Raw genomic sequence first — 23,422 nt, forward strand, 5'->3', positions numbered from 1 at the left:
TGCTGGGAAGTAGTTCTATTCAGCAGCTTAGCATATCAACTATTTATCCCTGGGTTCAGAATTCAAATTCAGACCTGATAAATGGGTAAAAGTTTCCTCTGCATACTACCTGTAATGAACAATCTGAAATGAGTTCAAAACAGTCATTCCAGAATCAAAGCTTTATGGAGTAGCCCAAAAATAAACTTTCTGGCACCCTGTGAAGTAGCATGAAGACCTCCCTCTTTTATAATTAATACCCCTTGCAAAAGAGCAAACATTCCATTCGGCTTCTTAGTTACTTGTTGTATGCAGTTCCTTCATCTAAGTCATTGACATAGATCGTAAATTGTTGATATCCCAGCACTGATATCTATGGCACCCAGCTGGTTGATAATTATCAACCTTAAAACTACCCATTTAACCCAAATCTTTCTATTTTTGCTGTAAAGTTTTAACAAAGGATTTTTGTGGTGAAATAATTTGGCCTCATCTTCCAGACAAATATTTATTTTTTAAAACTGTCTTCTCCATATTGATCAAAATATGGTCAAAAACCTTATTTATGCTAAGGTCCTCTTAATCTTGACCTACTCTGGAGACAATGCAATGTAAGTAAAACATAATCATATTTTGGATAATTTTGCTTACCAGAAGCAATCTATTCAAGATATCCTATTTATGTTTACACTCATCTGGTTGGCACATATGCCATGTTGCAAAAGTAACTGCAGTAATCCATTTTATTGATAATGTTATATTTCTAGGAACCAGAACACAACACTATGAAGCACATAGTAATACACACAAAATGCTGGAGGAACACAGCAGGCCAGGCAGCATCTATGGAACCTGGAGCTTATGAAGGGTTTGGCCTGAAAAGTTGACTGTTTACTTTTTTCCATAGGTGCTGCTTGGCCTGTTGAGTTCCTCCAGCATTTTGTGTGTGTTACTTTGATTTCAAGCATTTGCTGACTTTCTCTTGTTTGATAATGAAGCACAAACAGAAATGCAATGCAAAACTCTATCTTTTTAAAAAGCAGGCATTTTTAAAAGGTAAATACTGGCCTTACTACATTTTTTTTGTTGTCATGTAGTCATGAGTATGCGGAAGTTCTCCTTTGTGCTCCATCTTATCTGTCCTGATATTTATAGTTGCTATATAATTATCACTAATGTCCTTCCCCTGGACAACATCTGTGGTGTGGAGAGGGGAGATTTGCAACTTGGGCAACTGCTGGTCTTCCATAAAAAAACCTTGCCCAGGCTTGCGCCCTGGAAACTTACCAAGGCGCAAATCCATGGTCAATCAAGACTAACGGAGGCCTACACATAATTATCAGTATAGTGAGCTCTGTATCCAGCCAATACACTGGTAATGAACACAAATAATATGCTCATACAGCATCTTACCTCAACAAAGGGTCTAATTTGAAGTATGCTAGCATAATTTTGTACACAGAATAGAAAGCTAATCATATTTAATTTTTATCACTGCAAGAACAGATATGGGGAGGCTCACTAAGGTATTAAAAAGTCCTACCTGACTTGATGTATGCAAATGAGCCAAAGATTATCCAGTCAAAGTTTAAAGATCAAAGTAAAGCTATTATCAAAGTATATATATATGTCACCCTGTGATTAATTTTCTTGTAGTTTTACTCAATAAAACCTGCATTAGGACTGAGAATTTGGAGGGGCAATAGACAACATAAAGAGGTGAAATGGAGGGGTGATGCAGGGGCTGTCAAGCATAGGTGCAACCAGGAAGGGGACAGTGCGATAAATATTCCTTCCTTGTTTTTTGGCTAACCTTGTTTTCTAAATACAGCTACCACTTGTAAGATCAAAAATAAATGTAAGTAAATTTCTAACTAACAGCTTGTTTAGCTTCTGGTCATAAAAGGAAACCAGTCTTCATTTCTTAAAATATAAATGGAAAGCAGTAATCAGCTTGAATTTAAAAACACCACTATGCCAACCAGCTCTGTAGATGGAAGACTCTTTGTCTGGGCAAAAGCTGCACGCGACATTACACCATTACTTATTGCTCACGAGCTGTAGTATACGCAATGTGTTTAATTTTAATTGTTTCAAACAGACAAGCTGACTCTTAAGTTGCTTAGTTCAAGGAATCTTTCTGAATAAATGAATTTAACATATCACTAATTGACGTGTTTATTGTTGGGAGTTTTATGTTAGCCTTTCAGCATTTATTGTGAAATGTCAACATTAAACTGAGGTCTATGTCTCCAAAAATACTTTTAGACAGTTTGTGTTAAAAGGATATCTAAGGAAATATCCTATGTATGTAAAGTCATCCAAGTGGCTTAAAAAGATTTAAATATAGAAAGCAGTTCAAGCTTATCAAGAATAGGTTAAGGAATATCAACAATCCATATAAGAAACACAGGCTGACTCTATTCCTCCAGCTTTGGTTTCTGCAATGGATGACCTGTTGACTGCCTTGTGGCTATGTCCTCTTAGTTAATAGGAATTAGACCTATGCTTTGGAAATCCCTCATGTTTGAGAAACCCATTATGCTTAAGAAATGCTTTATACTTTATGTTTTAGGAGATGGTGTGTAACTTGGACATGTTTAAAATAGAAATCCTCTGAGTTTTAAACATGTGGATTTAAACAATTATCACTGAAAAAGAAATGAAATGTGCTTTAAACTATTTTGTTAGCTGGAAGTATCTTATCCTTGATATGCAGAGGTAGCACACTGCTCGAGTAGTGGGTAATGGCAGCTAAACCTGTCCTGGAAGTAAACTAAGTTTTAAGATTGGGTAGTTACTGTATAATCTTCCTTTAGTGAGAGTACTTGTGGCTATTTATATCAGATAGAACTTAAAGTCTTCGCTTGCATTTATAATGTCATGGTCAGCATGAGCAGGCAGGATGTGGAGCTGTTTGTGCTTTGCGGCAGTGCTTGCATGTCCCGGAAGGGGCTGGGTCACCCGTTTAGGGTGCCAATACAGCAGTAACTGGTGGGTTCCTCAGTATTGGCCTACTGCCAGAACCTGAAGAAGGGACTATGCCCCAAGCTTGGAAGCCATCAGAAGTCAACTACATCTCTGATGTGATATGTTGAGTGCGGTTGACTGAAAGGTGGAAGGCAGTCATGCTGCACCAGGACTGACTGGCACCATATCAGCCCTTGGCCACCACTGGCCCAGTGAGGCTGAAGGAAGTAAGTCACATTCTGGGTGCCCTGCCTCTTGCATCATCAAACAGGGCCTCCCATGGGGGTGTTATAGACACCCCACAGCACTCCAGCAGGCAACGTTGACCATCACCAGACTTTGTTGTGGACTTTGGGGCTGCTGGGGATGGCTGACCCCTCAAGCAGGGGCAGTTTGGTGTTCTGGGGTCTGCCCCAGCATTCCCAGTGGACAGCGCTATTTATTGTTCTTGATTTAAAATGCTCTTGTGAGATTATGGTGGGATGATCAAGTTCATTTAATTGTTTTAGCTTGGGTTATACTGTTATTCTCATGTGTGTTTGTGGGTCACCCTAACTGTCACCAAGGTGTGTAATAATCACCTTCCAGTCTGTATGTGACTGAGTGGGTTCACACACTGAGTCAAAGCATCCGGTCTGTTTCTGTGCTTGTCGCAATTAACATAGCTGAGTTAAATAAGCCTTTCTCGTCTCTCACCATGGACCAACTGCTTGCCACGACATGATGAATATTTAATTGCTTAAGTCAGAGACTGGAATAATGAGGAATAGACCATTGAGTAGGACGCAGATTCGACAAACCAAACCTTGCTGTACAATCTGCTGGACTCATACCATGACAAGTAATACCGGATCCAAAACAATGTGGCAGTAATTCATGCCTGTATACAACAAACTGACTTCTTTTCAGATATAACATAAGCCCCCGGGCAAAGATCACACACTTTTATGATAGAACCTGGTGACCCATATTTTAATCCCAAAGTCTGAGGATATTAATGACACACAAAGTAGCAGTCACTATAGCCAACCCTAGAGGTACTAATGAAGTCTGGAAAATAGATGCTTGGGTATATGCACTAGAATTATTAAAGTGATTCTTGATAGCCAGTCGAACAAGAATACAGAGACCAGTTCATGTACAGAGAGCTACTGCAGCTTCCCCAGTACCAACTTCCCATCACGTTTTAGGACCTTTTGACAATTCGGAGCTTGCAGGAAATATTCCATACCTCCAGCTGGAATACTACTTCAGAATGGTGGAGGTTACAGGCCTTCTGGGCCAGTCACACTCCCCAACAAATTCAGCAATTCTTATTCATGTGTTTTTCCACAGCCTTGGTATCAACTCTACACAAGTGTGGAAATCCATATTTAATATATGAATGGATTTATGAACAAATAAATGGTACTGATGTATGTGGAAGACTTAGTACTACATTGAGTAAAATAGTTGGAAGTCAGGGCTTAATAACAGCTTTGAAGATCAGAGAACAAATAGCAAGGAATCTAGTACATTTGATAATTTTTTCCCTTTATCCACATGAAAACCTCCACACAATGAACAGAATACCCCTGAATCATCGCCCAATACATGACTGTATTTATTCTCCAGATTCTACATCTCCTTCTGTGGTCCTCATTTACATGCAATCACCAATAAAGAGCAAACTAAATTATAATTTGAGGAACATCTGGGAACTTAGGCAACTTATTTCAAATGGACCAGAAGCCAACTTCACAAACGTAGTTCTGAGAATATTGAAGCAAGTTGAAGTCAAAGTTTGCAATTTACAACTTTGTGGATGAATTGCTGAAGTTTATAGAGTATCAGAAGTAAATCAAGGATTATCTTTACTCCTGAATGATACACTGAATATCTCCTGAAGGTCCGTACTGAAAGGAAAAGTGTGCTAATTGTGTAGTGTCCTCACATGTGTAAATGTCAGAATTCAGAATATGACAACTGCAGTACAGACAATATACCAATTAAGAAATTATCTTTACCAATTATTCCTTTCTTTTTGAAAGGAATGTTAATTTTGACTATTCTTGTGCTTTTAAAACCAAAGCAAAATGTGCCCATTCTGCTCATTCTGTTTAAAATCTCAATTCCATTTCAAGAAAGGTTTTGCAGACATGTTATATTGACACCAATAGTTGTCAGCATTAAGATCGGCTGCCCATCATAAAACACAAGACATGACCCTTGGATAACTCCAAAGGTTACTATAGCCATAAATATTCTTTGTGACTGAAATCTGGCATTTACATGGTTCACTAAAATTAAACTTCCCTACTATTTTTCTATCTTGGCTGTAGCATCCTTCAGCTAGATGTAAAAGACAGATAATTTAAGACAATTATCATTGAAGCCCTAATTCAATTTTTTTTTCTACATGATTGATTTGGAATATGGGATACTGTGATCACTTTACTGTGATTTAAATGTAATGTAATTTGTATTACTTGTATTACTATGAATTTTGTATTTGTATTCATGCAATTTATATAATGTTAATAAAAATATTGAAAGAAAATATTTTAATGACTAACAACTGAAGTTTCATATTTTCCATTTTAAGTACATAAACACAAATATATCTTTCATCTTTTTCTCCTACTTCCACAGGGATGTAGTGAACTTCCATCATGCTGAGGCATTTGTTCCCCACTAACTGCTTATTCGATATCAAAATGGAATCTTTGGTGATCATACAAAACTGTTTGTAAGTTAAGCTGAGGTTGATGGATATTTTTGTGTAATATTTCTTTTCATGCTTGTTCTGCTCTTTCCATAACAATAAATTGGGAATATGGCTTAAATATGGCTAATTGCCTTCTGGATCTCAGCTAACTGGTAAATCTGTGTAGACAGAGTTGACAATATCATTTAGAAAGTTAAGAAAAATATTTCATCTGGAGATGCTAAACTAACATCTAATATTACCTTCAGTGCTACTTCAACTATTAGAATCATATTGTTTTATATGTTCCTGTCCTCAGTTACAAGCTTAGTATTAGTTCTCCAGCTCCAAATATCTCGGTGTTACACTCCACCACACTCAACCTAGGGTGTTCCTTACTCAATTTGGTACTAGCTAAAACAAGGTCTCTATGAAATTTTTGTGACTAGGGGTTAATTTTGACTATTTACAGAGAACGGTATTAAAAATGAAACCATCCAAACAGCTGAAGTTGTATCTGACATGAAGGAATCTTCAAGGCATTGATAGGGTAAACAATCATGATTTTCTTCCCAGGGTAGAATTGGTAAATAATAAAGAGCATGCATTTACTGTGGAGAAAGTTTAAAGAAACCTGCAGGGTTGCTTTTCTTTTAATTTGGAGTGGTAGGCTGTCAGGGGCAGTGGTAGAAACAAACAGTATAGTGTTATTTAAGAGGCTTTTAAGACACTTGAATATGCAGGGAATGAAGGGATAGGGATCACATGCAGACAGAAGAGATTAAGCACAAGAAATTCTGCAGATGCTGGAAATCCACCGCAGCACACACAAAATACTGTAGGACCAGAAGAGATAAAGTTTAATTTGATATTATAAACAACACAGACATGGCAGACCAAAGGGTCTGTTCCTGCATTGTGCTGTACCATGTAAACTGGAAGTGGAGATCAGTCAACAAAAACAAAAAATAACACTGTGATTTTAATGACTTCAGGACATCAAGGAAATGTGACAATTAATGTAAGTTCTAAAACATTCCACAAAAAGCAAGTGATAGTAATTAATAGATAAATATTGTCTAGGGCACTAGGAAGAGCAAGACTGCCAGTTTTAGATATAGTACTGTGGACTTGTTTTACATCTTTCAAAGAGAGCTAAAAGAAGAACTCAAATTATCTTGTTAAGCAGCTTAACTTCAGTTGTGCAATTATCTGCAGATGGCTTTCTTTGTTAGCATTGCTTTCCTTTCATTCGGATGAAGGGGTGGAGTTTAAGATGATGGTGCCCTACAGTGACTCCTTTGCTTGCATCTTCAGAAACAGATCTATTGCTAACTTTGATATCTCATTTTTTCTCTTTCAATATTCTTTTGAAGACCTTGACCTGGAGTTACATGCTAACTTCAGCTCTTTGCAGAAATGAGACCCGCCCTCCGGGACTCACGACCGGCCACTTTCGAAATGCCAAGGACTTGGCCTGGAAGACTGGCACACCTTCAGGGTGCCAGATTTTCGTGGCTCTGGAGATGGGCTGATCCAAGGCTGGTGCTGCTGACTGATGTGTCATGGGAGTACACGGAAGATCAGCAGCAGCAGTTGTGCTGCTGGTGACGTGCCTAGGGACCTGAGTTCTTTGGGCACAGAGCTCGCAAAAAGCGATGCAACAGACTTTTAACACTATAAATCAGCAAGTTGTTTTGTCATGTCTCCCCTCTCGCTGTGAAATTGGGTCACCTCTTTTTCCCTTACTAGTGAGAGAGAGAGCCTGTGGTATGTCGAATAACTGGGTGAACGAGTAGTCTTCGGGATACTGCAAGACTGTGTCTTTACTGATGCTTTACTACATGCTTGAGTGCCTGGTGAGGGGCGCTGATGCACTTTGTTGTTGGGGGGTTGTTGCTTTGTTGCTGCTTATGCATGGGAGGGGAGCTTTGGGGTTCTAACATTTAACTGTCATTCATTCTTTGGGGCACTCTTCCATTTTCATGGATGTTTGCAAAGAAAAAGTGTTTCAGGATATATATTGTATTCATTTCTCTGACATTAAATGTACTTATTGATAAGATAATTTCAGCATTCAGATCGCTGTGAAACAATTTCTATACTAAATAAGTTGTATGTCATTATTGTTGAAAACCTGATATCTCCACTTGAGGTTAACTATCATCAGAATCATGAAATCACGTTTTATAAAGTCTGTCACCATTAATCAGAAGCTGATCAGGTTGCCATGGTAGCAAAACGATTAGTATGATGATATTAAAGCGCAGAGTTGAGTTCAAATCCAAAGTCATCTGTAAGGAGTCTGAACATCTTTCCTGTGGAATGTGCAGGTTTCCTCTGGGTCCTTCAGTTACTAGTTTCCTCCCACAGTCCAAAGATGTACCAGTCAGTAGGTTAATAGATCATTGTAAATTGTCCTGTGATTAGACAACGGTTAATCAGAATTTGCTAGGCAATGTGACATGAAGGGCAGGAACAATCTATTCTGCACTGTGTCACAATAAATCATTTTAAAGTGATTGGAGGAAAACATGAGGGAGGGTATGTCAGAGGTTAAATTTTCTTACACAAGTATGTTGGGTGAGTGGAACACCCTGCCAGGGGTGGTGGTAGAGACAGATACATGAGGGACATTCATGAAGCTCTTAGATAGGAACATGGATGATAGGAAATGGAGGGCTATGTAGGGAAAGGTTAGATTGATCTTAGAGTAGGATATAAGGTTAGCACAACGTTGTGGACCAGAGGGGCTTACTGTGCTGTACTGTGAATGGGATTGTTATTGCTGTTTGGTCATGTTCTATTAAAACACTATTCTGTTAGCACATTGGCCATCCAGGGCACTTGCAGAGAGCTATTTCAAGAGTGAAGAAACAATTCCAAGTGAGGTTGGAGACGACATTGGATGCACATCAACTCTGGCAGGGTCTGCAGGAATTTACTTTCTACAAAGCGCTGGTAGGAATGGCAGAAAAGCTTCACTACCAGATGAGCTCAACGCCTTCTGTACTCACTTTGAAATATAGCTACAGCTGTGATGATCCCAGTTGCACCTGGTGTCCCTGTGACATCCGTCTTGGAGGCCAATGTCAGGCTGTCTTTCAGGAGGGTGAACCCTCACAAGGTGACAGGCCCCAATGGAGTATCTGGTAAGGCTCTGAAAACTTGTGCCAACCAACTGGTGGGAGTGTTTAAGGATATTTTCAACTATGGTTGGAAGCTTCCACCTGCTTCAAAGAGTCAACAATTATACCAGTGCCTAAGAAGAGTGGTGGGCTGCCTTAATGATTATCAGCCAGTAGCACTCATATCTACAGTGATGAAATGGTTTGAGAGGTTGGTCATGACTAGAATGAACTCCTGCTTCAGCAAAGACCTGAATCCACTGCAATTTTCCTATCATCACAATAGGTCTATGGCAGACGTAAACTTAATGGCTCTTCACATGGCCTTAGATCGCCTGGACAATACATACACCATAGGCTTGATCAATAAGCGACAGAACCTGTGCCTCTGCATCCCCTCTGCAATTCAGGGACCCAGACTGCCTTCCAGACAGAGCAGCACTTCATATGCCCTTTACAATTTGGCTCCCTCTGCTTTTAAGAAATCAAATGCAAATTGAGGGATTGTCTTAAAGAGCATCTCCTTGCCTTCAGTTTTCCTCCCACTTCATGTTTCCCACACCACTCCTGCTCCAATGGACCCTTTGTGTCTCGCAACACAATGCTGCAACATGGACCAACACAAGCTTGAGAAATATCACCTCACCTTTTATCTGGGTACATTGCCACATTCAGGAAACAGTACCAAATTTGTCAGTTTTAGATAATTCTTACTGCTTGCATCAAGATTGGTCATTTTTGCCTAACATCACTGTTTTTCCTTTTCCTTTCATTTGAATAATCTTCATATCTGACCATATCCCAGTAGGATGATGATACCACATAGTACATACTTTAAAACATTAGCAATACATTACACACGTTATTTTACCCTGTTGGCCAGAAGAGACTCAGTCTAATAAAGAAGAGGGGAAGCAGACAGACCAGTTCTCTTTGTTTTCCCCCATTTTGTGGACTCTGAACTGATTCTTGTTCTTGGATAATCTAATCAGAGCAACTGAATGTGGACACAGCACGCTTCAGGTAATAATCTGCTAAACCAGAGACCATTCTCAAACAAGTAGCTACTTATTATGGAAAATGCCAGGCCTACCGAAGTAGCAATCTGTAATCTTGTTAGACTCTGTCTGTCTTGCCTCATTTAACTGGTTTGGACCAGTCAGAGTTGAGAGACACAAATACACAAGGCTGGGGTGGGCAGAACCATGAAATAACGTTGGTTGTAGCCTGAACAATGACTAGTAAAAAAATGACCCAGAGAGGCCAGGTGACCTTGAGCCAATGGGATGGACATCCAACAGTTCAATTGACGAGGAACAGTACAAGATTCAAGAACTCCAATTACATGGGGGCGATAATCATCCAGCAGCCAGAGACCAATAGTCACAGATAAGAAGGACCTAATGGACACATGGAGATCTGGACCACGAAGAACACTTGGCCAGTGTAGACTCCTTTCCTAGGTAATACCTTTACTTTTCATTAACTGCTCATGGAAGGTCAGGGATTCTAGTAGAGTGCACACAGGTAGATAGTGTGTGAACCCATGGGCTTTTTAGTTGAAACAACAGAAGTTACTTGTCGGTAAATACAGATTCTTTGTACCTTACTGATCATTATTAAAAGGGGTGATTCTTGTAACAACCCTGACAGAGAAATTAATACTGCTCCACCAATTTTCCACTCGCATCTTGTGTACTTCCTAGACCAACTTGTTTCTGTTCTTGTCAGTTCTGATAAACGGTCTCAGATCTGAAACTTTTTATAATTCTCTCTCCATGGACAATGACTGACCTGCTATTATTTTTTTATAGCATTTTTTGTTTTTATTTCAGATTTCCATTGTTTGCACCCTAGAATGTGACAACAGAATTATTCATCTGACTGCCCTCTAATCAGTGACTGAAGATAAATGTATTCCTATTTTTACCTATCTGAAATATACCTATTGTATATTTTGTTTTTTTTTGGGAGGCATTGCATATTAAGAAGAAGAGAAAATTTTGAATGATCAGAGAATTGAAGGTTATGAGGAACTGGCATTGAAGAGGTGAGACTTGATGTAGATCAACCATGATTATCTTATATGGTATGATAGAGTAGGCAAAATGACCAGTTCCTATTTTCCTAACTTCCGTTAATGCCCCTCCTCCCCTTCTTACCTCACCCCCATTTATTTATTTATTTTATATTTCTCTCTCTTTCCCTCTCACAATAACTCCTTGTCTGTTCTTCATCTTCCTCTAGTGCTCCCCTCCCCCTTTCTTTCTTCCAAGGCCTTCTGTCCTATGATACTCCCCCTTCTCTAGCCTTGTATTACTTTTGCCAATCAATTTCCCAGCTCTTAGCTTCATCCCTCCCCTTGTTGTCTTCTCCTATCATTTTGGGTCTCCCTCGTCCCCTTCCACTTTCAAATCTCTTACTGTCTCTTTTTACCATTAGTCCTGACGAAGGGTCTCGACCCGAAATGTTGACTGTACTTCTTCCGATAGATGCTGCCTGGCCTGCTGCATTCCACCACCATTTTGTGCGTGTTGCTTGAATTTCCAACATCTGCAGATTTCCTCATGTTTGACTATTTTCCTATGTTTTGGTTTTATCTATCAGCACATACAATTTCAAGAAAGTATCTATTTAACATCTAGCTTTCACTGTTCATTTCTGCTCACTGACACCGTTCCAGATTTTCCCTTTTTATTCATCTTAAAATTAACTTACTGTTCATTATTGCAGCTTCCAGTTTCCATTAACTTGTTTATGTCCTCTTGAGCATGATTTTATGACATTAGCGCATTCTGAAATCCACTTGTCTAAATACAATTTAGTCGCACATAATAGAAAACAAAAGTAAAACAAGCTCTCAACCCAAAGCCGATTCTTCTAACCTTTGCTCAATTGAACCAATTTCCATTAAACCTAACCCTTTGTTTTTGTAATGTCAACCAACCTTCTATCTGTGCTGATATATTTCCTTCTATATTATTTCATGGCACAGGGAAATCAAATCATAATTCCCTGTAGCTTCTCTTCTTTGTCTAGACAGTGTACTGCTGACCTGTTCAGTTTATCTTGCTTGTCGACATTATTCATTTTCAGAAGACTGTGTTTTAAGTTAAGATTGGATTTCATTTCCCTATTTACCCAGGTGGATTGGGAATATCAAGGCCCTGCAACATTTTAAATGTGATCATCTACCTCACAGAAGAACAAATTACAGCAGGCAGACTTCCAAATAAGTGGACAGTGTTATTCCATTGTACAGAGCCAGCAATTAGAACACCTTATACTGCCCAATTTAGTGCTAACATGCTGACTGAAGTGCTGCATATTGTAAAAAATTTAGAACTTGTTATCTCCTATGATTAAAAGAACAAATCAATAGATGGATTTAATTTCACCATCTATTACATAACAACCTGCTCTTGATAAAATTAATGATCTGTCAAGTGCTCCAAATTATTAAAAGCAACCTCTTTCAGAAAGGGAAGTAGTCTAAATAAGAAGAATGACATTTTCATTAAAAGTGACGAGGCTACCCATGCAGTCACTTCCGTCATTAAAACACTACTTACATTTATCAACACTTGACATCACTTATCAATATGCTTCCAAGAATGAAGAAAAAAATGCCACAGGTGAACACAGCCAAATATGCAATACTGGTCATGATCTTTTTTATGGCTTATTTTAATCATTATATCTACAAGCTCTATAAAACTTCAGAGCAATATACAAACTTAGAGATAATTTCATTTAATCAGTACCTTTCACCATCAATGTTCCTGTGCTGTTGGCTGACCCAAAATAATTCTGAGCAATGCAGGTGTAGCGTCCACCATCGTTCTTTGTCACGTTAGCTATTCTGAGACTACCATCCTCCAGAATAATTCTTCTAAAAAAGAATAAAACTTCATCAATTACTTTCTAATCACACAAAATTAATGATTACATAATCAATGTATTTAGACTGTACCCAGAACTCAATATTAGTATTACTGGCCCATATTTTAAATACTGTAATTACCCAAATTCAAGGCAGTTTACCCACTTCTATTTGCATGAGCTCATTATTGCCATAGTTTCTCTTAGTTTAACACTAGAACATTGGTGCATGCTTGGTGTTCAAGGAGGTCCAAAGAGGCTGGAATTAGAATTCATCCTATTGGTGTGCACATGGTAAGAAGCTGGATTTTCAGGGTAAATGAGTATACTGAGCACTGTACAAATGAGAAATAAGAAGGATGAATTCTGTCTGCTCTTCCAATTTCTCCTCAGTCATCAACTCCTTACAATCTTTTACAGAGCCTCTTCTGAAAAAGCAAGCGGTTACATATAAGTTTTCAAAAAGGCAGTATCAAGTTCCTCTCCAAACATTAAAGTCCTTCTAAAAAAAAACTTTCAACTCAGGACATTTGTATTATATATATGGAAAATGTAGCTGCCATATTAATATCAGCACCTATGTTCCTCCCCTCTCTGCAATTCTGCTATTAACAAATTTTCTGTGGATTACAGATATTACAAGATTTTGATGCTGAACAAGATGCCCATCTAAGTCGGTCACATCTGCCTACATTTGGCTCATATCGCTCTTAGCCATGATGAAACTGCAGAGTAGACTCAATGGCACAAATTTTCTAATTCTGCTCCTATATTTTATGGTCTTGTGGTCTACACCTTTACTTTCCATTATGTTTTAGGAGTGTATTCAACTACAGGGAAACAGTGATCTGGATTTTCCGAACAGCAGCAAAGCAACGGTGTTCATGGCTGATCTTAAAGAAAGCTGTTGAAAATTGGAAAAGTTTCAGCAAAGTGCTTTGTTTTTTCCTGATATGAGCTGCTGTATAGTATTTTGATGGGCAATCTACAGCTGCTAACAAAAGTAGTAGCATTTGTGAAGTACAAATACTGAAAATATGAAAATAACAAAAAAATCTTAAAAACAAATTGGAAGTGAATAAAGCTAGAAGCCAATTGGAAAATACCTTTGTCTCCAAATCTGTAGACCAAGAATCCCAAAAGGAAATTAATGGAGTTTCAGATCCTGTGCCGAGTTTGACTCTGACCAAGATCAGTGTGATGACTAGCCATTGTAATGAAGTGAAATCCCAATAAATTTTGGCTTTGCTGTTGGACTCTCATAAGTTTGTTTCACCATGGCTTCCACTCCAGCCAGTTCTTGCCACCTACCCCACGAGTAGCACCTTCAGATAATCAGATAGGACCAAGGATTGGTCAGATGAGCTGCCTAAGAAAGTGGCCTTGCTTTAGCTATGGTTGACACTAGCCCCAAAAAACAGTTGAAACTGATTACAAATATTGATCAATCTGCAGAAGATGACGAGAAGCCCATTTTCAGGGAGACTTTCAGTTGAGTACCTCTGCTATATGGTATTGTCACTCTTCTTGGGCCCATTCCTTCCCGGTAGATTTAGCAAATGCCTCGAAGCAGCACACAAACAGGGCAAAGGGCTAACTCCAGATTTGTTCAGCATATTTTCAGTTTTCCGCTCATTAATGTTGAATATATCAATGATGTCTATGTGGAGCAGTTATATGCAATTCCAGATGCCCCCTCTGAAGCCTAATTTGAAGACTACATCAATCATGTAACTGTGATATTTTACCAAAGGTCTTCAGTCTGACCATGTCCCACAGTAGACAGTAGAATTGCTGAGAGGCCAAAGCTGTCAGAGACAGTATGGCACGGCATGAGTCTGGTCTGATATGCCCAGTTACAGGTTTGTCTGACAGTTGACCTATGTGAATTTTGATGGAAGATTAACTTCATTAGTTGAACTTTGCTTTGCACTTTCAATTTAATTGGAATAATGTCACCCCTCTTTACTAATTTTCCAGGAGAATTAAATAGTGTTCCTTTAAAAATAATCTATTTTTCTTAAGAAAGAAAACAAAATTTGGATACAATAGTTTTTTTTTTAAAGAGCCCTTTAGATAAGGTACATGGAAGCTTAGAAAAATGGAGGGCTATGTAGAAGGAAATTCTAGACAGCTTCTGGAATAGGTTATATGATCAGCACAGCATCGTGGGCTGAAAGGTCTGTAATGTGCTGCAGATTTTCTATGTTTCTATGTCCTATATATTGCAGTTACTGTTTGCATAGGTTTACCCATCTCACCCAGATGCAATAGTCAAATTTCTTAAAGTCAAAATCACGTTGCATTTAATGTTAATACTATAAACTGCACTTCCCAGGTGCAGACCTTTTCAAAAACAAAGGATAAAATAATATGTTACAGACCTCTCTGCCCTCTGACTTTTAGCACCAATAGTGCAATCTAACTTGAATATTAGAGACTGATCAGAGATGAATCAGGTGTCCTTCCTTCATTTATTTATTTATTGAGATACAGTGTGGAATAGGCCCTTCAAGCCACGACACTAGCAACTGCTGATTAATGGGACAATTTACAATGACCAATTAGCCTACTAACTTTGGACTGTGGGAGGAAATCTGAGCACCCAGAGAAAACCCACACATTCCATGGGGAAGATGTACTGAATCCTTACAGATGACATCGAAAGTGAACTCTGAACTCTGACATCCTGAGCTATAATAGCATTATGCTAACCACAATGCTACTGAGATGCCCTGGCAGTACAACTGGAAATATCAATTGATTGACCTCCTATAGCTTCAGAGCCCAGTGGAATATAGCTAGTGGTCAGCTGCAGGCAATATATTATCCCCAATTCACCCAATGAAAATTGTTTTAACCTTTTCAAGCAGCAAACTAACAAACAATTAGTGGATCAAAGTCAACTTTTCTCATTGCTCCAACAGTTTCCAAAGTTTTGCTCATAGTAGGGGACCAGGGACTGGCAATCCAGCTATTTCTGTTGAGATGTTGGCAGAGCAAAATATCTCGCACACATTACTCTCTTATCAATCTGATCTACACTATGTTTAATTACAAGGCACTCTTTCAACAGTGAATCTAAAACTGAAGCCCAAACCTTGGCATAGGGGAGCATTTTCATTCTTCAGTGTCAAAGGTACACAACGACTCAAAAGCAGAATGTTGTAGCTTAATAGAACAATTTTTAACAGTGTCATAATGTAAAGCCTAGTTCAAAATATTCATGGATAAGCAGTCCCATGGAATTCCAAGACTCATCTTATAAGGAGACCAGCAAATACAGTAAGACTGCACTGGCATTCATGGTAATGAATTCTAATGTAAAATGATGAAGCAGTTACATTAAGTTTGTGTTCATTCTTATCTCTTGATGATCAAATAGCACCAAGGATCAACATTATTCACCATATATATTTACATGTATTAGGAATTTGATGTGGGGTGTTGATGCAGCCTCAACAATTCCAAAGAATAAAGAATTTTATAAAGTAAGTTTGAGGTTATAGTATGGATATGGAAAAAATGTGCATAAATAATTTATGTATTTATGCATACATACCAGCATGTATTTACAACGAAAACAGCATTATAACAAGTGGTTTAAAATGTTCACAGGGCAGTGCAGTGACTAAGGTAAATAGATAGAGAGGTGGGAGGTGGGGTGACAAGAATATCTAATCAGGTTAGTTGTCTGGGTGAAGAAACTTGTAAGAAATCAAAGAACACCGAATATGATGTTGGGAGAACTTGTTTGAGACTGCCTTCATGTTCAGAGTGGCATGCAGGGTTTTCAAGTGGGCACTCTCCTTCCTCAATGTTTCATTGATGAGCACCATTACATCTCTGGAGGGTTGATGATGACTTCTGACATCCTAGAGTCAGCCCTCCTCCCACCATTGTGTATTATCACTCTCTTGATTCTACCTTGGAACCCAGGAGAAATTTTTTTACTTGACTGCTTTTATCTGGCACCTCTGATATGGCTCCGATGGTTTGCCATAGAGTCCGAGCACAAATCCCTAGATCCTTCAGCAATTTGATGGTGGATGTGGCGATAAATCCCCTACAACCCATTTCCACAAGTTTTCCAGCCCCATGGCTGAGCTTCAGCTGTTAGATCTGCATAGCGTAACCTCTTGCACTCATATGCTTCAGCCATTGAATCCTCCCATGGGACTGCGAGTACAATCTGTGATGAATTGGACTAGAGAAACAAGTCTGGCCTAAGGTTGGTAGTAGCAATTTCTGGTGGAAGATGAGTTTCATATTGATATCCACTGACATTTTCCAGTCATGGGCCTTGTTCATCTGTCCTGTTTCTGGCTTAGGAGAGAGAGATGTTGGTCTTTTCCTTTTGTCAGAGCATCAGTCGTTCTGAGGGGCAAAGGGTTTGCTGCTATCTTCTTGGTGTCCATTGCCACTGCTAGACTCTTCCAGACCTGGTTGTGACATCACATGTATCTGCCTTGTGTGAGGCTGGTTTTGCAGCTTGCCAGGATATGATTGAGGGTTGCCAGAATTGGGCACAGGGCACAAGTTGAGTCATCACCAAACTACTGATGGAAACTCAAAACTGATGTTTGCGTTTTTAAACTACTGATGGAGTTTTATTTTGTGAGGGAAGCACATCATATGTAGTTGTGATGAGAAAGCTAACTCTGTTTGCTTCCATCTCCCATATATCCTTCCTGCTAATATTCCTCCTCTTAATGCTTTCCCACCCCATCTAGTGCCCCTGCTTAGCCAAGGATACAGCCTTTGTACTTCTGTCTGACTCTTCTTGTTGCCACACTTCCAGAAGTGGTCCACAGCAGGGGTGATTGATAAGTTTGTGTCCTAAGATGGAAGGATATGAGTTATTGACTTCAAACTTCCTGTATTTTCACTCAAAGAGTTGAACTACATGTGCATGTAACAGAGCTGTATAACTCATCTTCTTCTACCTTAGGCCACAAACTTATCAGTCACCCCTACACTCTCATTACATGCACATGGAGTTCAACTCTGAGAGATAATGCAGAACATTTGAAATTAATAACTCATCTCCTACTTTAGGCCACAAATTTATCAATCACCCTTGCTATGGACCACTTCCACAAAGAAGGGATCGGTATGCTTCACAACCGCTGGACATGGAGGAGGGGACTACGTTGAAAAATAAATGTGCTAGGTTTTCTAAAATTGACTCTTTCTACCTTAGGCCATGAACTTATCAATCACCCCTCGACCAACTTCAAGATAACATCCCAATTCATGTACTCAGTACCTTGATCCTTGAAGGCCAATGTGCCAAAAAACTGTCTTTATGACCGTGTGACACCACACTCCTCAGAGTACTCTGGCTCAATGTGTAAGACCTACACTGGTTGGTCTATCCATAGTGCGAATCTCACACTTGTCAGCATCAAACTCCATTCTGCCATTTTTCAGTCCATTTTTCTAGCTGGTCCAGATTTTGTTGCTACTTTTGATAGTCTTCCTCATCATCTACTACATCCCCAACCTTGGTGACATCTGCAAATTTGCTGATCCAGTTAGCCACATTATCATCTGTATCATTGATATAGATGACAACCAACAATGTACGCAGCAGTGATCTCTGCAGCACTCCACTAGACACTGCCTTCAGTCAGGGGGGCAACCATCTCCTACCACCCTCTGGCTTCTCCTACAAAACCAATGTCTGATTCAATTCACTACCTCACCTTGAATGACAAGTGACTGAACCTTTTTGACCAATCTCCCAAATGCCATTCTGAGGTCCATGTTGACAACATCAACTGCCTTGCCTTCATCAAATTTCCTGGTACCATCCTCAAAAGACTCTATTGGATTGGTTAGACATTACCTACCATGCACAAAGCCATGTTGACTATCCCTAATCAGTCCCTGTCTATCCAAATACTCATTCATCTGGTCCCTTAATATCTTCTCATAATTTTCCCACTTCTGATGTCAGGCTCACCTGACTATAATTTCCTGACTTCTTCTTAGAGCCTTTCTGAAATAGTAGAACAACATTGGCTATGCTCTAATCGTCCAGTACCTCACCTGTCGCTAAGTATGATTTAATTACCTCTGCTAGGGCCCTCACAATTTCTGCATTAGTCTCCCACAGGGGCCATGGGAACAATTTGTCAGGCCCAATGGATTTGTCCACCTTGATTTGCCTCTGTAATCTGTGTAGGGTCCGTGATCTCACTGCAGCTTTGTCTCACTTCTATAAACTCTCAAAAACCAAGGTTCCCTAAAAGGTTGCCTTTTATTCTGACATGCACATACAAGCTTTGCACTCTCAGAATTTCTCTTTTGAATGCCTCACACAACATTATCAGAAAATAGCCTGTCCCAATCCATACTTGCCAAATCCTTTCTGATATATCAAAATTTGATTTTCTCCAATTTAGAATCTTAACCCAAGGACCAGACCTATCCTTTTCCATAATTACCTTGAAACTAATGGCATAATGATCACTACATGCAAAGTGTTCCTCTACACAAACTCATGTCATCTTCCCTGTCTCATTCCCTATAGAAGATCAAGTATTGCACAATCTCTTGTTGGGACTTCAATGTACAGGATGTGTTCACGAAAGGAAACATTCCTGAACACATTTGCACACTCTATCCCATCTAGACTTATATTATGGGAGTCTCAGTCAATATGTTGAAAGTTAAAATCAACTACTATCACAAATTTATGTTTCTTGCAACAGTCTGTGATTTTTCTATAAATTTGTTCCTGTACATCCCACAGAGTGTTGGGTGGTCCACAATATAATCCCATTAACATGGTCATACCTTTCTTATTCCTCAGTTCCACTCATGCTGTCTGTCTGTCCTTACAGAGCACTGCTGTGACATTTTCCCTGACTAGTATCGCCACCTTTCCTGCTTCACATACTGCCTCCAGTCAGAGAGGAAGTGTGTGATCCACCTGCAGACAGAACCTGTTTTGGAGAGTTTCTCTTGCAGAAGCTCGGGGATGATAGTATTGAAGGCTGAATTGAAATCAACAAAGAGAATCTTGAAACATGTACCAGGAAGTCAAGGTGCTGTAGTATGAAGTCCAGACCCATGTTAACAGCATCATCTACAGATCTTTGGCTCTGTAGTTGATCTAGAAAATTTGAGTAGGTAGCAGAAATCACATGACTATCTTTGATTCTAGGGTCTGTAAAAAGAGGATTTGTACCCATTGTGTTGTCATGTCTCAATACAAATGAGAAGGATGAGGTCGAAGTAGAGCGGGCCTGTGTGCTGGACAATGTGGAGATTAAGGAAGAAGTGCTGGATCTTCTTAAAAACATTAAGATTGATAAATCCCCAGGGCCAGATATGATACACCCCAGGTTGTTGTGGGAATTGAGAGAAGAGATCACAGGAGCATTAGCCATGATCTTTGAATCCTCTTTGGCTGCAGGGGAAGTGCCTGAGGACTGGAGAATGGCAAATGTAGTTCCCCTGTTTAAAAAAGGTAATAGGGAGAAACCTGGGAACTATAGACTGGTGAGTCTTACGTTGGTGGTATGCAAACTTCTGGAAAGGATTCTTAAGTACAGGATCTATGAGCATTTGGAGAAGTACAGTCTCCTCATGGATTGTCAACATGGCTTTGTGAAGGGAAGATCATGCCTCACAAGCCTGATTGAGTTTTTTGAAGAGGTAACAAAAGAAATTGATGAGGGTAGGGCAGTCGATGTGGTCTACATGGACTTTAGCAAAGCATTTGACAAGGTCTCTCATGAGAGACTCATCCAGAAAGTTATGAGGCATGGGATAAGTAGAACCTTGGCTGTTAGGATAAAAAATTGGCTTAAAGGAAGAAAGCAGAAGGTAGTTATGGAAGGAAAGTATTCTGCCTGGAGGTTGGTGACTAGTGGAATGCCGTAGTGATTTGTCCTGGGACCCCTGCTCTTTGTGAATTTTATAAATGACCTGGATGTAGAGGCGGAAGGATGAGTGAGTAAGTTTGCGGATGGCATGAAGATTGGGGGAATTGTGGATGGAGCTGTAGATTGTCGAAGGTTACAAGCGGTTATAGACAGGCTGCAGAGTTGGGCAGAAAAATGGCAGATGGAGTTCAATCTGGACAAGTGTGAAGTGATGCATTTTGGAAGGACAAACCAGAAGACTGAGTACAGGAATAATAGTCAGTTACTTAAGAGTGTGGATGAACAAAGGGACCTTGGGGTTCAAATCCATACATCCCTCAAGGTTGCTGTGCAGGTTGATATGCAGGTTAAGAACGCCTATGGGATGCCAAGCTTCATAAACAGGGGTATTGAGTTCAAGAGTAGAGAGGTCATGTTGCAACTCTACAAATCTTTGGTGAGACCGCACTTAGGGTATTGGGTTCAATTCTGGTCACCTCATTGTAGGAAGGATGTGGAAGCTATGGAGAGGGTGCAGAGGAGATTTACCAGGATGTTGCCTGGTTTGGAGAACAAGTCATATGAAGCAAGGTTAGCAGAGCTGGGACTTTTCTCTTTGGAGCGTAGAAGAATGGAAGGGGATGACAGAGGTCTAAAAGATTATGAGAAGCATAGATAGGATGGATAGTCAGTACCTGTTTCCCAGGGCACCAATAGCAAACACCAGAGGGCATATGTACAAAATTAAGGGAGAGAAGTTTAGGGGAGACATCAGGGGTAAGTTGTTTTTTTTAAAAAACACAGAGGGTTGTGAGTGCCTGGAATGACTTGCCAGGGATGGTGGTGGAGGCTAAAACATTAGGGGTATTTAAGAGCCGCTTGGACAGGCACATGTATGAAAGAAAAATGGAGGGTTATGGGGTAGTGTGGGTTTAGTACTTTTTTTAAAACGATTATATGGGCAGCACAACATGGAGGGCTGAAGGGCCTGTACTGTGCTGTAGTGTTCTATCGTTCTCTGGTTAATACAATGGAATGGACTCCTAATTGAAGTGAATTCAGTTGTGTGGAATTGGTACCATGCTAGCCGAGGCAGAGTTATGAATACAGGCTTTCTCAGTGACAAATACTCTGCCGTTAACTCCACTGTCACCTCTTCCTTTGTCGAGCACCAAACTCCACTCAGAGCTCTGAAGATCTCATCTTATCTTGCCCCAGGATAAATTTGTTTCTCTGTTAAAAGCACAGCCTTTGTGCAGTTTTTGCATCTTCAAATTTTTAAGTTCTTGTTCACTGAGCATAAATCGACATGAATGACTTCCTTTTAATAAACCAACATTGCTGGGTATCGGAAGTAAAAACAGAAAATGCTGGAAATACTCAGCAGGTTTGGTCAAACCTGCAGGAAGAGGAACAGAGATAAAGATTCAAGATGAAACCCCTTCCTTATTTTAACAAATGGTAGACAAACTGAAAAAATAAACACTATTTGTCAAATACACGATTCTCAAAAATAACAAAACTGTGAGAGCCAAGTGCAATTCTTGCTCTTTCTACAGAAATCTACTTTTCTTTCCTATTTTCAGCTTCTCTTCTTGTTACTGAATGTTGAGGCTGACTATCAGTACCAGCTAGGAATCAATTCAGTATGAATGATGTATAACCTGTCTTTTTACCTCACAAGTTCTTTGCTGTGGATGTTCTATTTGACATTTCTTGCTTTTTACTTTTTATTGCATCAGTTACATTGAGCAAACAAGTCAGCAAAATGAAAAGCAAAGACTAAAAGCATCTAAATAGTACTTCATTGCATCCCTGGGACATTGCAAAGTGCTTCTCAATGAGTGAATTACTTTTAAAGTGTCGCTGCTGATGTTGTGCTGCAAATGCCGCAGTCATTTATGCACAGCAAGGTCCATCAAACAGCAAATGAGATGAATGACCAGTTAATCTATTTTTGATATGTTGGTTGAACATTATCACAAATCAGGGACCCCTGCAATTCAGGATTCATAGGCTTGTAAACCAAAATGATTTCCACTGTTATATGGAGAAATCATTGTAGTACATCAAGCTATTTCGAGCTCTGATACAATACACCATCACATAATAGAGGAATACTGAACTTTATTAGGTTTATGTTCTATTTACCTAAATCTAAATAGGCATTTTCCTCTTCTCTAGTGGTTCTTATTAGTCAGTTTCCCCGCAGAGACAAAAAAGGAGAACATCCTTTGTTGTCTTCACAATTTACCACAGTAAGTTAGATGGAAGAGCACACAAACACTGCAGTCACAGGTGCTTATGCTGCTTCCTGACTCAAAAGGCACGACGGATGAGCATAAAATCCCTGTTGGAGGTTCCATACAGATGACCCTGCAGTATCTCCAGAAGTTGCATTTTCTGCTAAATGGGTAGCGTTGCTCTGGACCCAACTGAGTGGCCCCAAAGAAGTATTAACATTTCGCATTTGCAGTACCAAATGTGCACTTTTAATTCCTTTAAATTTTACCAATAATTCTGCTCCTGGCTGTGTTTTAAGTTACCAGATGATGGGAGTAGGCAGTTTAAATGGTTCAGTGCTGACTAGATGGGCTGCAGGGCCTTTTTCTGTGCTGTACTTTTCAGTGACTCTATGATGATCATCCAGCTTCCTCACCAACATAAATGGACCTCATTTTCCAAATTAGTTCCCTGCTGTACTGATGACGAACAATGCAAAGTAACAAAATGTATGCAGGATAATAGCCAATTGAGGATTATTCCACAACTGGTAACATAAGGTAAGACAATCCTAAAATAGTTTTAATAGATTAAAAAATGACTTTTATACACCTGTATTAACTATTTATTTCTGCACAAATCACAGCTAATTAATGATAATGACCATGCTGTAATTA

General features: G+C 39.4%; 1 protein-coding gene across 1 annotated transcript in view; it reads right to left on the reverse strand.

Moving 5' to 3' along the window:
* The window catches only part of LOC132377892 (contactin-4-like), a 1,978,611-nt gene that overhangs the window by 438,914 nt on the left and 1,516,275 nt on the right, over positions 1-23,422 (reverse strand). The window contains exon 15 of the mRNA XM_059944356.1: positions 12,528-12,655. Coding sequence (XP_059800339.1) covers positions 12,528-12,655 — 128 coding nt within the window. The remainder of the gene's footprint in view (positions 1-12,527; positions 12,656-23,422) is intronic.

Source organism: Hypanus sabinus, chromosome 19, assembly GCF_030144855.1.
Source record: "Hypanus sabinus isolate sHypSab1 chromosome 19, sHypSab1.hap1, whole genome shotgun sequence".
NCBI classification, from domain to species: Eukaryota; Metazoa; Chordata; class Chondrichthyes; order Myliobatiformes; family Dasyatidae; genus Hypanus; species Hypanus sabinus.